Genomic DNA, 15,910 nt, shown 5'->3' with positions numbered 1-15,910 from the left:
GGTCCTGTGCCACATGCCCAGGGCCACCCAGGCTGGCTCTTCTCCCAGGAGGCACAGTGGAGAATTCAAACTCCCAGCTTCTGGCTCCCCAGCCAGAAACCTAAACCCAAGTAAATTTGTTTGTTTTTATTGTTGCTTGGTTGTGAGTGGCGTGTCTCTCTGGGCTGTGCCAGAAAGCCATGATCCTGCTCTGTGGCATAAGTGGACATCATCAAGACAGCCACCCGACTTCTCCCAGTGACATCACACCAGAGGTTCTGGTGGTCCGAGGCAGCCATGGCTGAGCCAGCTGGGAAGCTCTTAGGGGACCCAGATGAAGAGGAAGGAAGAGCTGAGTAAAGTATTTACATCACTGGCTGCCTGCCTCTAGGCTGGATGTGCAAGCAGGCCATCTGGTTGCCTTCCCCAGCACCTGCAAGACCAGATCCTGCCCTGTGGGTCCTTACCTCGCTTGAAGGACCATCTCTTCATCCATCGCCTGGAGAAGGAGGGCCAGGAGTGGTTGAGGAGAGAGTCCGCCATCGGGGAGGCCACCGCCGTCGGGAGCTGCCTGTCGATCTGGGCTCCGGGAGGGAAAAGAGAGAAGGCAGAGCTCCCGGTTGGGACTTCCAGCCCAGAGGGGGAGTGGAAGAAGCAGCTGGCAAGCAAGGGCTTCGTCAGAGTCATCGGTGGAGGAGGAAGAAGAAGGGAAGCTGTACTGCCACCCCAGGAACACCCAAAAGGGATCCTGATGGAGGGCAACTCATTGGCACTGAGTGTTAAACATATTTGCATTTTTTAAAGGGGGGGAATATCCTGGGTTAAAAATCTGCACTCTAGAAGATTTCTGGGAGATGTGCACATTTTAATCTGAAAGCTGCAGAACTCAAGACTCCAGGTACGGTTAACTCAGCAGTTAATGTTTCAGAGTGGAAACAGGCTTCCAGAAAGGAAATCTGAAAGGTTAGAGAAGGAACCGTCCCTTCAGCAGCAGGGGTAGAGTTTGGACTTCATGGGCAAAGGTCTCGGGTTGGACTCCAGGCAGCATCTCTGGTCCAGAATGGAAAAAGCTTTTCTCTCTTTTCAAGAGCGGAAAGAGCCATTGTTGCCGAGCCACATGGCTGTGTGGCCTGGCTCGGCATCAGCCGAACCATCTTGGTTCCCACGTGGCTGCAGGGAACCCTCTCAAAATAAAGGCTTTTGACCAAAAAAAAAAAAAAGGGTAGGTGCCTGCTGTCATGCTGGAAGGCGGCACTGCCAGAAGCCTTGAAACATCCAGTTTATTTAAAAAAACTGCAATCTGGATTTTTAAAACATTAGGTGTGGTGCCCAGGAAGAACAGAGAGGGATGAGCTGAACTGAGGTGCACCCACTGGAGTGGTTGAGGAAAGGGAGCATAGGGTAAACGGGTGAAGAGCGTCTTCCCTGCGCAGGCAAAATGCCGGAATTTTGTTTAGGTTACTGGATGTTTTGCTTGCAAGAATATCCTTGCACAAAATCTGCTCGTGTTTGTCTTCAGTACTCTAATCCTGGAGGGGAAATCAGGCTTTCCGTTTGGTCCTGGGCTAAACCATTACAAGTTAAATATTGAATGAAATATTCTGTCCAGTTCTGCTCTAGAACGGGGGGAGGGAGAGAGAAATGTATTTCCTGGGAACTAAAGGCACTTCCTTTTTGAGCGGATCCCCCTGTAATGAAACAGCTTAATAGGCGAATATCCTCATTTAGGGCCTGTTTCTGTTGGAATTTGTTCGTAACCCTGCATGCTGTCTGTAGTTGTGTGACTGAGAGGAACTCTTCTGGGCTGGGGTGATTGTCTGTGTATTCAGCACCAAACAACCGTTCCTTCCAGAGTTGAATTCAAAGAGAGCTCCACCTCTCTGGTGTTAATTTTCCCTCTCTTTTTGTCTCTTGGAGACAGCTGTTTGTTTGCTGTTGATCTGTTCAGTTGGTTGCTAAGCATGTCTGCAGAAAAGTAAGCAGCACACACAAGTCTGTAATTTCAAGCAATTGTGAGTAAATATATTTTTTAAAAAAAATTCTTTCTTCTACAAATGTCTCAGAGTTTTTGAGACTTTAAGTGCCAGTTAACGAAAAAGAGGCGGACTATGTGGGAAACTGTCTGACCCTACACTTGTACTGCGTGGCAAAAAGGAATTAAAACTCCGCAACAGTTTCTGCTCTACCCATTGTCCAAAGAGCAGGCTGACCAATAGACCACCAAATGTGGAAAAGGTTATTTTTTAAAAAAACTACAATCTCCTTTGCACATGTCAGCATTCCTGCCATGCAGCCAAATGTGTTTATTTTTACTAAGTCTGGAAGGGCAGGAGGTGCCAACACCCGACACCATTCAAAGGCTTATTTTAAAATGCAACTTATCTTTTGGCCTGGGAGGTGAGTGTCCTGAATGCCCTTGGTGGCAAAAGCACTCGTCTCTCCCTGAAAGTTTCTGACATGTTGCACCAGTGGGACACAGAAAGTTCTTGTCTCAGTCTAATCCCCCAAAGTACATCTATATATTTTTTTTCCTTTGTTGTTCTTACATGCTGTCAAGCTGCACCTGACTTATAACTCCCTAGTAGGAATGGCAAGGCTCAATCTACATTCCAATCCCCAAGAAAGGAGATGCCAAGGAGTGCAGGAACTATAGGACCATTGCTTTAATTTCTTATGCAAGCAAAGCCATGTTCAAGGTATTGTTTTTGGCCAGAATAAGAAAAATGTTATGACTTTAAAACCTCTAACTACACAGTGAAAAAACTGCAGGGACTTCCAGGGCAGAATTAGCTTCAAGACTCCCCACAGTAGACTACCCCATTCCCCCCCGCCTCAACTGGCACTTACTACCTCAATATCTATTAAGATACACTAGTAAAAGAACTAATAAAAGTTGTTATGTACTAAATTACTGTGTATGGGTATGAAAGCAGAACAGTGAAGAAAGATGACCAAAAAATATTGGGATTTGTTTGAAATGTAGTGCTGGAGAAGAGCTTTGTGGACACCCTGTATATTGTCAGGTACAGCACATCAAGCCTGAGTGATCTCTGGTGGCAAAAATGTTGAAATTGCATCTGCCCTACAATTGGGCACACCTTGAGAAGACACGCTTCTCTAGAAGAAGAGACCATAATGCTGAGAGAGGCTGAAGCCAGCAGGAAAAGAGGAAGACCAGATACGAGATGGATGGACTCCCTTAAAAAAACCCAACAGACTTGAGTTTACAAGAGCTGGGCTTGTAAAGCCACTTAATAAGAACAGGGGTTTCAAAGTATGTGAGATATTTAAAGAAGGGTTTACCACTTACACACACACAAACACACACACAAGCCCTAAATCAGGTGATGCAACCTTTCTCCCCTTTCTTTTCTTTCTTTCTTTCTTATTCCCGACCACATTAATCCGACTAAGCCACCCAAGAGCCCCTCTCCTTCCTCCTCCCTTAAGGCTGGCAGGGGATGAGTCTTTTCCCATCACAACTCCCTCTCCTCGCCCTCCTCACCTCCCCTTTTTTCCTTTACATGGACCTTCACCCCACAGAAAAAGAGTTCTTCTGAACTTAAAAAAAGGCACCCAGCTTCCCTCTTTCTTCCCAAAGGTAAAACCGCCTGGTTTGGAAACTCACCTACACCAAAAGGCCCCTCTTCGCCTTCCACTCCTGGGGCCTTTTGGGGTTCCTTCGGCGAGTTTGAGGGGGGCTGAACAAAACCTCCCTGATTGGAAGCCTCTTCCTTCCTTCAAAAGCAGTTCCCCTTTTTTTCTCAAACCACATCCTTTTCTTCTCGGAACTGGCTGCCGGCAAACCTCCTCTTCTGGGGAAATGCACCTGATCCCTCCCCTGCCTCTTCCCGCCCTCCACGAAGCGGTTCCCCCCTATCTTAAGAGGTCCCCCTCTAGGTTCGGTGGGGCTGGCCTCCCCCCTTGGAATAGCCTCCCCTGCGATTTGCTCTCTCTGACCCGCCTGGACAAGAAAGGTCATCCGTCCCTGCAATCTCACCTCCAAACAAAAGCTTCCCCACTTGGATTTCAAAAAGGACCCAAGATTTAAACCAACCCCCCCCCCCCAGGTATTGTGGCCCAGGCCTAGAGAATAGAAAATCCCCTCAGGCTGTCCACGGGGGGCGGCGGGTTGGAGTTGGGTCTCCAGGATGTGTCTCTTTTGAACATGCGGGAATGTAAGGATCCTGACTGAGCTCCCCCCCCCCCCCGAAATCTCTATGGGTCCACGAGGAAGTGGAAGAGCCTCCTTCCTCCCCCACTGGACGCCTCCCATGTTTCTGAGGCCAGGGACACACACCCCAAAACAACAACAACAAGGCAGCCCATGGGGGGGGGACCCAACCATGGGTCGAGAGGTTGGAAGGCAGGCAGGGCTTCCCCACTTTGGGTGGCCCAGATGTGCTCGGGCGACCACGCCCAGGAACCCTGGCCAACCCAACGGGGGAAGGGGCGAAGGCTTCTGGGAGTCGTAGTCTAAGGACCCTGGAGGGGGGGAGGGAGGAACCCCCGCTTTGAGGAGAGACCCTCCTTCTTCGGCAAGAGCCACCTCCCCTCGGCCAGCCACGGGCCCCTCTCTCGAGCCCCCAAGAAACGAGGTGCGGACTTGGGCGGGCAAGCCGGCCTTGCCGCTCTCCCTGAGGGAAGCCTTTCCTTGCTTTCTTGTGGGGGGGTGTGAGGGTCCCCCGTTTTCCCCCTGCCCCAGCCTTGGGCGGGGGGGGAGGCTTACAGGCCCCCGGGACCCCTGGCCAGGGGGTCCTCCTCTTGAACAACCCCTCACAAGGCTTCCTGGCTTCGGACCCCTTTCCTTCCATCCCTCTTCCCTCCAACCCACCCAGCGCCCCTTCAAATTCTCCTCAGCATCCTTCTCGCCGCCCGCCGCCCTCCTTTCCCGCCTTTTCTTCCTTATTTGGGGTTGGGAGGCTCGTGCCCTCCAGGTGTTTCTCGGGGGCGGACCTTTTCGGGACCTGGATGGCTGTCAATCAACACAACAGCCAACTCCCCTTACCTACCTCAAAAAAAAGTTCTTGGTCCCGCCTTTTCTTCCTTATTTGGCTCCGTTCACTGGCTCCGCCCATTCTCCTCCCGGCCAGGGTTTTCCCCTACCTGGGGTCACCCAGGTGTGCTGAAGACTCCGACTCCCAGAAATCCTAGCCAGCAGAGCTGGTGGCGGAGGCTTTTGGGAGTCGTAGTCCAAGGACACCTGGGTGACCCGAGGTTCTAGACCCACGGTTCCCAACCAGATCAGGATCCCTGCCTTGAGCCAGGGGGTTGGACTTGATGGCTTTAGGGGGACCCCCTGCCAACTCCGTTTTCAACAATAATCTTGGAAAGGGGTATCCTCGAGATGATCCAGTCCAGCCCCTGTCCAGGATTCGAACTCCCCACCTCTGGCTCCGCAGCCAGAGAGACCCTCAACCTTACTTGCTCAGCTCTCCAGCATCAAAATGATTTTCATGAAAGAGACATGCAAGATCCCAACAGGCACCTTGCAGAAAGGAGATTAAGCAACAGCCACTAAAACACAAATTAAAATAACCAAAAAGCCACACAACAGATGTTCCAGGCAGAGAGAGATATCTTCTTGGATAATTTATTCAGAATTTCTTTCCTTTTTTAATATAAACAAGTAATGGTTCAATATTTTACACACAGCCAACTCCACGTTATATTCAAATATAATCTCTTGAGCGCATCGCTGCTGATCTCTGTATACGAAAGCAGTGAAAAAATAAATCAAGTCGGTATATCTTTTTTTTCTATTTCAATTTTTTTTCAAAACCATGGCACGTGTTGATCCTTTATTTCTAAAAGAAGAGGTATTTTCTTTCTGCAAAATAAAAAATAAAATAAAAACAACCCTCAGCCACGCCGTTTTCTGAGACGATCGGCGCAGGTAGAGGGAGCAGCGAGGGGGGACGTTGCTAAGGACTCAGAAAAAGGGTCGGTCAGAACCTCGGGGACCCCACGAGCTGTTCCTTCTCCCCTCTGTCCCTCCCCTGATACAAAAATATCGGGCTGTTGCAACCCCCAAACAGGGAAAGGCCTCCCAAATTTGTCCACATTAAAGACGAGGACAGTTCGGGGTGGAAAAAAACAAAACTGTTCGGGTGAATCAGAGGCTTTCTAGAAAAGCTTAAATTAACATTTTAAGACAACCAAGTGGTCTTTTGATTGCTACCCTCCCAAACGATAATAATAATAATAACAATAATAATAATAATAAAGCAGCATTGTGGGTGATGTGATTAACGTTAAAGGTGCATATTTTAAAATAAAAAAGAGGCTTCCCGGAGATAATAAGGACCACTTCTGGTTTTTCGTGTTGGGGAGAAAATTTGCCACAGGTTGGGTGGCAGGGAGAAGATACGAAGGAAGCCAGTTTGGCAGGCCAAGTGGGATGGGTGGCCACCTCCTGGCCTGCTTGCCATGCCCGGGTGAAAACACAAAACCTCCAAGCTTCTGGGGCGAAGCGATCAGCAGAGATTTACAGGAGGGGGCCGTGATGGAAAACCAAAGCAACGTGCGCCCACCTGTCTTGTCACATGCACCTGTGCCGCATGCACTTTCAGTCTCATGGGAGAGGTGGCACACGGTGTCAATATATTCCAAATAGAGTAGGACTCCTGTATTCATTTGCTGGGGATTCCAAGCTTCCCCAGCGGATACTGAAAAACGTGATTATAGAGAATGCTATTTTCATAACAAATGCTAGATGCTGCGTGGCCTCTAGCTCCCTCCAGTGGTCACTACTGGTAACGTCACCTTCTGAAATCTATACTGTAGTAGGACCCTGCTGAGGAGTGGCTCAAAGGCCCCTATGGATACTGAAACTGTGGATAATAGCAAATACCATAGAGCAAGTGAGAGAGCAGAAGTATGATGGAAGGAAAAAATCCAGAGAATTTTTTTCTCACATGTGTTACCAGAACTGACCACTAAAAGGTGCCAGAGACCACGTTATGGATTCTTCAGGGGAAAGGATTTATAGCAGTGGTTAACCTTTGTTACTCGGATGTTTTTGAACTGCAACTCCCAGAAACCCCAGCCAGCACAGTTGGTGGTGAAGGCTTCTGGGAGTTGCAGTCCAAAACTCCTGAGTAACCCAAGGTTAAGAACCAGTGATTTATAGCAGTGGTTCTTAACCTTTGTTACTCGGATGTTTTTGAACTGCAACTCCCAGAAACCCCAGCCAGCACAGTTGGTGGTGAAGGCTTCTGGGAGTTGCAGTCCAAAACTCCTGAGTAACCCAAGGTCAAGAACCAGTGATTTATAGCACAGTCTCTGGCACCCTCTAGAGGCCAGTTCTGGCAATACATGTGAAAAAAACATTTTCTCTGAATTTTTTTTCGTTAAATGTTTTTCATATTTTTTCAAACTGTGGATCAGTGGATACTGATCCCGTGAATCATGGCGTCCTACTGTATATTCCTGGGATTTTTCTTTTAATATTTTTCAGACCGTGGAGGAGTGAATCACGCCTTCCTTCGAACCCAGAGCTCGGGGGTTTTCTTCATGGCCTTCCTCTTGCTGGGGCACCACCTCTGCTCTCTTCTCCCCACTGCCAAAGGCGCAAGGCCTCTCCAGGGACAAAAATCCACACAATTTTTCGAGAGTCAGGACGGGGCCTCGCCTGTCTTGGCCTTGCTTCTCACTGGGCACAGCTGGTTTCTCTGCAGACTTTTTTCGGAAAAAGGGAGGACAGGCAAAATCCTGATCCAAATCGGACCGCCCATTCCCAAGGAAAATGAAAATAGAAATTAAAGATAACTCCAGATTCCAACTCTCAAAAGTCAGGTCTCAAGGAACTCTGGGAGTAACTGTCCAAAAAACAAAAACAAAAAAAAAACATACCTCTTCTAGAAATTAAAAGTATTTCATATTTCCCAAAAAGATCCTGAAAGAAAATCAACACAAGAGTGCGGAGCCGAGAGGCTGGCAGACAAGAGGACTTTCAAGCCACGTTTCATTCTTCCAGAACATCAACAACAAAAATCTATATATTTTACAAGGCGTTTTACATAGGCTTTTCCATCGAAAACGCAAGATGCTTCTTAAATGGTTTGTGTTTTGCTTTTTCATAAAATAATGATTCACATTACATGGAAACAAATTTTTAAAAGCTTATCGAGAAGACCGGAAAACACACACACACAGAGACGGAAAGAGATCGAGGAGGATTTGGGACCAAGTCCTTGGGGTGATCGGACAGAGTAATCAACTTTACATAGTGGAATAAAAGAAGCTGTGATTCAGGAGGAACAGAGGAGACCATGATGGGGGGGGGGGGCGAAGGACAAGGCCAGGCGGCTGACCCCCAGCAAAGTCTGGCCGTGCCAGTCTTTGTGCCCCACGGAGGTGCCGGGGGGCGAAGACCAGCCCCCACGTGGCCAAAGGTTGGCCCTGGAAAGGAACAGAGCGCCGTGTCGAGAGACCGGGACTTCACACGCAACACACACAGGCGCCAGGAGAGGGAGACACACAAGGCACACACGCACACCCACGCCACAACACCTCTTCCAGTGTCCGGCATCGAAGGCACACACGCCGACGTTAAGGCGGACGCCGGCTCCCGAACCGAAAGGTCGGGCTTTCTGAAGAGGGTCCCGTGGGCTTCGCAATGGCTTTGAAGAGCAGGCGAGACACCCGCCCGCACGCATGCACGCCCACCCTCCCCGTTGCAGGGGATGGCTGGCTCTAGCAGGCACCGGAAAGAGGGGCCGAGGGGTGGGGGTCCCCCCCCTCCCCGAAGGCAGCGGCCAAAAGCAAGGTGAGGCCTCGGCACCCCATCCCGGGCTTTCCAGGGTGGGAGACAGGATCCCGAGAAGACACCCCCCGCTTGCTTGAGAAAGGCGGTAAAAGGCGATCCCCTCATGCTCACAAAGCTCTGGCTCTGGTTTGTGCGAGCGTGCAATGGGGGAAGCACCCGGCTAAATCCCTGGCACCCTTAGCAGTTCTGGCTGCCCAGGAGTAGACGCCCCAAAAGACAAGCAGCATCGGCATCACGGTCCACCCCACGGCGCCCTGGCGGGTCGGTCCCGGCCCTTTCTTCCCTGCTTGCCCTCAGCAAGGGTCTTCCCGTGCCCCTTCCAAAAGGCACCTTGCACGACAGTTAAGCAAAGGAGGCGGGAGGACCAAAGCCCCCCCGGCCAGATCCAATGGCTCGCAAGGCTCAGCCGCCAGTGGCCCAAACGCTTCCGGATTTCCACCATTCTGGGTTGCTTCAAAAAGGCGGCAGGGAGGGGGGAGGGAGACACAACCTAAAATAAATGCACACACACAACACAGCACTCGGTTAATCTGTAGATTTTAAAGTCCAGGTTTGTGCGCCTAGCCTTGTCGGCAGCTGGCTTGCTGAAATCAGGGTAGATGCTGGGGGGGGGGGGGGAGACTCTTTAGAAGGAGCTGGCTGGCAAGCAGGCAAAGGGGGGGGGGGGAGAACCAGGGATTGATAATTTATAAGGAGGTTCACTACCTACAATTTAATTGTGTTTCCATGAACACACACACACACATATATATATAATGTGTGTGTATACATATGTATTGTATACATATACCTACGTATATGTATATTTGTACATAAACACAGGATGCTCATCAGATGGGAGCTGTCTGGGTGGAGAAGGGCCCCTGTCCCTGGCTTGCTAGCTTGCTTCCCCCCCCCCCCCCGGGGGCTTGGTCTTGTGAGCCTCCACAGAGTCCCAAACAGGACACTGGCCATTTGGCTTTGGCTACCTTGTTGTGCTGAACGGCGAGAGGCAATTCCCCGCCTTCCCCCCCCTCTGAAAATAGTTCTTCGATATAAAAATAATCTATTCAGAAATCAGGCCGCGCCAGACGGTCAGGAGGCCTGGCGAAGAGAGAGACCCCCCCCCGCCCCACTCTCGCCTCTGTGGTTAGATAACAACGGTTATTTACAAAAGAACTCACCCATTTCACATATACTTCTCTTTGTGTGTGTGTGTGTGTGTGTGTGTGTCAGTGTGAGACCACACACACACACACACACCCCAACACACAGTCATCCCACACACGCACACCTACACACACGTGTTAACCCATTCAGAAGAAAAGCAGCAGCGGTTGGTCAAATCGGGAGGAAAAAAAAAACAGTCCATGTTTGACACCCTCTCGAAGAATCCTTCAGCCTTTTTTCGAAAGTAAAACGATCCTCAGTTTCCCTCCGGTGAGGCTGGCCGGAGAGGAACGCTCCGGGTTTCCAGCAGGAACGGTCCAGCACGGGGCTCACCTTCCCCTTGAGCCCCCCAACGTCCTTGGCCAGGGCTCCAGTCCCGAAAGGCAGAACCGTGTGGGGTTGGGATCGTGGGGCGGGAGTGGCCCCCGTCTGACGGCGGGGTTCGGTCGTTGCAGGACGACCTGGGTCGGTGTCTTGCAGAGGGCAGCTGCCGACCGTGAGGCCACGTCTGTACCAAAGAGACCCCCAGCAGCCCCCCAAACAGGAACACACCGAACGTTCTCCCGCCGGCCAGCCCCGTCCACCTCCGATCTTCAGAGGATTGCAAACTGGAGTCGAAAGCCAGCTCCTCTGTTGTCCTCCTCCGAGCGGTGTCGGCAATACTGAAAAGTCCTGAGATCGGTGTGCAGAGGGGGTGGGTTGGGTTGGGTGGGGGGGAAGAAGAGAGCCCAAGGCGGTGGGGGGGCGGCCTGCTATGAGGAGGGGCTGGAGCGGGGCACGGATAGGAGGCGCCCATTCTTCTTGCCCCCATTCATGTGCGTGTAGGGGACGTGCTCCTCGTAGTTCCCTTTCAGCCCCAGGGAGGGCCCGCTGTCCCGCCCGGAGATCTCGTCCCGCTGCGAGTAAGAGGCCGGGTCCAGGGGAATGCTCTCCATGTTCTCAAAGTCCAGCTCGTAGTCCTCCGTCTCTGGCGGCTTGTTCTCCTCGCTGCAGAAGAAGGAGACCTCCTGGAAGGAGGGGTGCAGTTCCTCCAGCAGCATCGTGATGATCTCAACAAACGAGGGGCGCATCTTGGGGTTGTACTGCCAGCACATGTGCATGAGGTTGTGCCTGGAAGGAGACACACACACATAAACACACGTAAGTGGGGGGGGGAGGGACCTGTGAGGGCCAGCATGAACTTGTCAGTTCCCAGAGCTGGGAAGGAGTTGGCTCTAACTTCCCCCCCCCACCCCTTCCTGGTTCCCTGTGCAACACTTCTCTAGGTGCGGGCAGGATCAGTTCACCAGTTCTAACCTCCCCCCCCCATGGATGCTGAAAAACGCAGATGATAGTGAACACTATTTTAAGGGTGAATAGCATAGGGTCTCTGGCTCCCTCTCGTGACCAGTTCTGGTAACGTTATATTTAGAAATATATCCGTATTATGTCTAAGATTTTTCTTTTACTGTTTCCGGACTGTGGATCAGTGGAGAAGGATCCTGGCAATCGGGGGTCCCTACCATTGTGAGCCTGGAAAGAGGAGGGCGATGCGAGGGCTAAAAGACTTCTGGTTTCTCCTTCCCAAAGTAAAGAACAGAGCGATCGAGGGCAAATGTGGATTCTTGCCCACTTGGGAGCCGAAATCCAGCCCAGATCCTTCCCCCGGCCGTCAACCTCACCCCCACCTTGGACTGCCGAGAAGAGGACGCAATGCTTACAGCCGCTCCGCGCAGTTCTCTGGCCGCTCCAGGCATCCTCCGTCCATGACGAACTTCAGGACCTGCTCGTTGGACAGGCCCTGGTAAGGCTGCTCCGCTAAGCTGCTGATCTCCCAAAGGACCACCCCGAAAGACCTGGGAGGGGGGGGAAGAGAAAGAGAGAGAAGGTTCCAGATGCCCAGAGGAGCCTTCAACCAGCACCCTTCTCTTCCAAGCAGTGAGACGAAAAGGGGCTAAGCAGGAACAAATGTCCCAGAAAGCCACCAGGACGGTCAAGAAGAGAGAGACCAGCTTTCTGGGCGTGACAGGCTGGCCTTCCTTCCTTCCTCCAACTACCCCCACTCCCCGTGCAACCCCAGGGAGGGAAACTGGTGGCAGGCGGCAGGCGCCAAGGGGCCGGGAGCCGCTCACCAGACATCGGAGTAGCCCGTGAAGATGCCGTCCTTCAAGGACTCGGGGGCCATCCACCGGACTGGCAGCAGGCCCTTCCCGCCCTTCCGGTAGTAGTCCGTCTCATAGATGTCCCGGGTCATGCCGAAGTCTGAAAGGAAAAGGCAGTTCACAGCCGCACAATTAAAACTCAGGGCCCAGCAACCAGAGACACTGGCGGGATTGCTCAGGGAAAGGGAAAAGACTCCGGCAGAAAACCCAGCCCGTTCTGAGAACACAGGGCCTTCTTGGTGGCTGCCCTGACCCCTTGCCAAGAGAGGTGAGGCTAGCCCCCTTCCTCCTTCTTGTCTCCCTCTGGTCAGTTTTGAGCCATGGGCAGGTTGGGGGGCGGCAGGGCAATGGGATTTCGTGTTGTGCTTTGTTGTACAGCAAAATCCCCTGTGGATGCTGAAGAACGTGGATAACAATGAACGCTATACATCATATGGTATCCGGCTCCCTGTGGTGGCCAACTCTAGTAACAACTGCTGAAATGTTTAAATTCCTTTTGCCATGTATCGTGTTCGCTGTCATCCACGGTTTTCAGTATCTGCTGAGGGCCAGAAAGCAATCTTCTGTTGATATGAGGGGTCCTCTTGTACTTTTAACAGCTGGGAGTGCGTGTTGCCTTGAATCTCATCTCGGAGAGAAAAGAGGGATTTATAATCCATCCACCAGCAGGTCAGTCAGAACACCTGGGAGAAGGCCAAGGTAGCCTGCCAGGGAAGGAAGGAGGGAGGGAGGGAGAAAGGGAGGGAGGACGGAAACTCTACCTCCAATTTTGACAGTGAAGTCTTCGGCCACCATGCAGTTCCGGGCAGCCAAGTCCCGGTGGACGAACTTCTTGGCATTCAGATAGGCCATCCCATCAGCGATCTCGGCTGCCATCTGGATCATTTCGTGGAGAGTTGGCGGCGGCCGGCCAGGGTTGTTCTGAGAAGCCAAGCCAGGGACATGAACTAAGGTGGGCATTTCCGTGGGAAGGGGGGGGTTGAGGAGCCAGTTCCTTCCTGGGCCTCCCTTTCCTTCCCTCCCCGAACCCCACCCCCAAGGCGCTTACCTCTGCTTCCGGCCGCAAGGAGCGCAGGTAGCTTTTCAGGTCCCCGTGCGCCATCAGCTCCATGACCACGAGGGTCGGCTGCCCTTTGGAAACGACCCCGAGGAGCCGGACCTAACCGAATGGACGAAGCAGATAGGGAAGAGTCAGAAAGTCTGGTTTCAGGGCACAGTGGGGTGGGTGGGGAGGGAAACCCCTGCGCAATCCGCGGATGGTTTTGGAGTCAAAGGAAGGCAAACGGGCCACTGATTTTGACCACATGGTTGATGTATAGAGACACCCCATGCTTATAAACTGAAACTGCATCACGATGCCTCTCAGGCGTCTTGCCTGCCCCTACATCACAGAGAGCACGTGTCTTCTCCTCTTACCACATGGTGGCAGCTGAACCCTTTCATCACAGAGGCCTCGTTGAGGAACTCGATGCGTTCTCGCAGGCTGGCAGATTCGTTCACCGTCTTGACGGCCACCCGGGTCTCAGCCTCACCCTTGACGATGTCCCGGGCGACCCCTTCATACACCATGCCGAAGGAGCCCTGCCCCAGCTCCTGAAGGAGGGCGATCTTCTCCCGGGGCACCTCCCACTCGTCTGGGATGTAAACTGCGAGAAGGGAGCCGGGTGGGAAGAGAAAGAGACGCGGCGCTTCAGCAGGAGGGTTCATGAAAACTGGCCGTACGTTTTCCAATACTTAGGGATCAGTCCTAAAACGTGACTCTCAAGCTAAAGGAAGGGAATAAGGAAGCGTAGACTCCCAGCGACCAAGGACAAACTAACGGGCCATCTTGTGGCAAAGAAAGGATGGTAGGAAAGCTATACTTTTGCAGAGATCCAGAGAGAATAGATGGATTAGGCGTGAAGAAAAAGGAAGGGAAGGGTTGCCATCGCAAGAAGCGTTACAGCTGTGGAAGGGGAACTGGGAATCCCTGAAGGGAAAGAGAATCAGCAATATCCTCCCCGTTATTATTTTTGAAGTCTTGTGTATAGGATTTCTATTCTGCTGGGTTTTTCTGTTTTTTAATTAATTTAATTTTTTTAATTTTCTTTAAGTTCGCACTTTAAAACGAGAAGAAAACCAGCGGGACACACGTGTGGCAGGACAACCTGGATGCAACCAGAGGATTGGCGCTGGGTCATTCTCCGGCGCCCCATCAAGCACAAAAGCCAGCCACCGCGGCTCCCCTTGATGTTGATCCGAGGCCTGGCCTCTACTCTGACTCAGCTTCCAATCCTTGGAGTTCCCTCTTCCCCGCCCCACCAGCCCCTCTGCCCTGCACCTCTGCCCCTGGGCTTCTTTCTCTGCCCTCCCCCAACTCCACCCTGGACACCCCACAGGCTGAAAAGCAGCTTTCCACATCTCAAGGAACTGCCAGGGAAGCAAGCAGGGCTTGGTGACTGAGCCGCTGTGCTGGGGGAGGCAACCCAGAGCAAACAGGAGGCTTCTCACCATCGCTGGCGCTGAGATACTCCGGATTGGAAGAGGCGTAGAGAGGCCCCGTGGGTCCTTCGGTTTGCCTGGGGGAAGGGGAAGAGGGAGAAATGAGAGCCACCCTCAACAGACTGATCCCAAAGCAACTCTTCAAAAGGCCAATTTCTATTATATTTATGTATGCCGCTTTTATCCCAGAATTAGGACCAAAGGCAGCTTACAATACAGTAGGACCCCCATACCCACGGGAGAACAGTGCCAAGACTCCCTTTGAGGAGGCCGAAAATACGGATTATAGCCAAGACTATTCTAACAGCAAACGCAAGACAAAGAATGGTCTCTGGCTCCCTCCCGTGGCCAGTTCTGACAACTTCACTGTTAGAAATATATATTTGGGGGATTCTTCTCTTAATATGTCCAGGCCGAGGATAAGTGAATCAGCGGATACCGATCCCACAGACCAGGAGGTCCTACTGTACAGCCTATGAACTAAAAATGCAAAGAGTCCCAAATATTAAAACATAATCAATCTTGTTGAAATACTTTTCCTGTCAAAACACTCCTAAAACCTTGTAAGACACAAAACAAAACAAAAAAGAGACCCAAGAAGTCACAGATTTGGGGTTCTGGTGTAAAACTCTTGAAAGCTCTCCCTAAAAGGAAGAAATAACTTGGCTTAAAAAATATATTCTCTCCAGAGGCCCCTACCCTCGAGATGGATGGGCCGGAGGGGGGGGGAGACACTAACCTTTTCCTGACGAATACATAGGCGCCTCCGATGACCACGAAGAGGAAGATGGCAAAAATGACAGGAACAATTATGCTGACCAGGTTGACCGGCGAGCCCACTAGAGGGGCAGAGAAGCGGGGAGGAGGAGAGGAAGGAAGGTCAGGAGGGTGGAGGGGAGTTGCTTACCCCTCACCCCACCCCTTGCCATCATGAAAAAGGCAATGGACACAAGACCCCGCCCCCAGGCCCTGGGTTCAAAATGGCAGCCAAGGCTGGTGCTCAATGCAGCTTGTCCACCTTTAAGGTGCGACCAGATGCTCTGCCGGTGTCTTCTGAAGACGTGCCCTGCTGGAGCCATGGCAAACTGGCCTCAGTCTATCCAGGCCAAAACAGAACAAAAAATAAAGAAGACAAAAACATTGCAGCACCTGTAGGTCTGTCTTCTTTATATCTGTCTTCTTTATATTTTTACTTTTGTCTTCTTTCCTTTGAATTTTTGTCTTCTTTTCTTTTCATTTGTTGCCTTTATCTTTTTTTATTTTGCTTTTGTCCTGACATGCTGGGACAGACAAACATATCTCTGTCTCCTAAAAACGGCCTGAGTGTAGAGTCTCCCGGATGGCATGGCCTGCCCCCTCCCTCCACCACCACCCCAGAGAGCAAGCCAGA

The 15,910-nt window shown here is 51.6% G+C and overlaps 2 protein-coding genes across 4 annotated transcripts in view; both read right to left on the bottom strand.

Annotated features, from left to right (window-relative positions):
• The window catches only part of ARHGEF18 (Rho/Rac guanine nucleotide exchange factor 18), a 41,209-nt gene extending 35,997 nt beyond the window's left edge, over positions 1-5,212 (bottom strand). The window contains exon 1 of one of the 3 annotated variants that reach the window (XM_072977893.2): positions 3,608-5,212. Coding sequence is in view for 2 of the 3 variants with exons in the window: in XM_078379026.1 (XP_078235152.1) it covers positions 447-522 (76 nt within the window). In the remaining variant the exon portion in view is untranslated. Of the gene's footprint in view, positions 1-446; positions 559-3,607 lie in introns of those variants that run through there. The other 2 variants (XM_078379026.1, XM_078379027.1) reach the window with 2 other exon arrangements.
• A 344-nt stretch (positions 5,213-5,556) lies between these two features.
• INSR (insulin receptor) overlaps positions 5,557-15,910 on the bottom strand; it is a 46,912-nt gene continuing 36,558 nt past the window's right edge. Inside the window, exons 14-21 of the mRNA XM_072977888.2 lie at positions 15,260-15,359; positions 14,530-14,597; positions 13,456-13,685; positions 13,088-13,198; positions 12,801-12,960; positions 12,010-12,139; positions 11,599-11,733; positions 5,557-11,008 (exon numbers count right to left, since the gene is read on the bottom strand). Coding sequence (XP_072833989.2) covers positions 10,651-11,008; positions 11,599-11,733; positions 12,010-12,139; positions 12,801-12,960; positions 13,088-13,198; positions 13,456-13,685; positions 14,530-14,597; positions 15,260-15,359 — 1,292 coding nt within the window. The 3' untranslated portion in view covers positions 5,557-10,650. The remainder of the gene's footprint in view (positions 11,009-11,598; positions 11,734-12,009; positions 12,140-12,800; positions 12,961-13,087; positions 13,199-13,455; positions 13,686-14,529; positions 14,598-15,259; positions 15,360-15,910) is intronic.

Source organism: Pogona vitticeps, chromosome 7 (assembly GCF_051106095.1).
Source record: "Pogona vitticeps strain Pit_001003342236 chromosome 7, PviZW2.1, whole genome shotgun sequence".
NCBI lineage: Eukaryota > Metazoa > Chordata > Lepidosauria > Squamata > Agamidae > Pogona > Pogona vitticeps.
The sequence above is the reverse complement of the archived record's forward strand: the minus strand, read 5'-3'. Positions and strand labels throughout refer to the sequence as shown.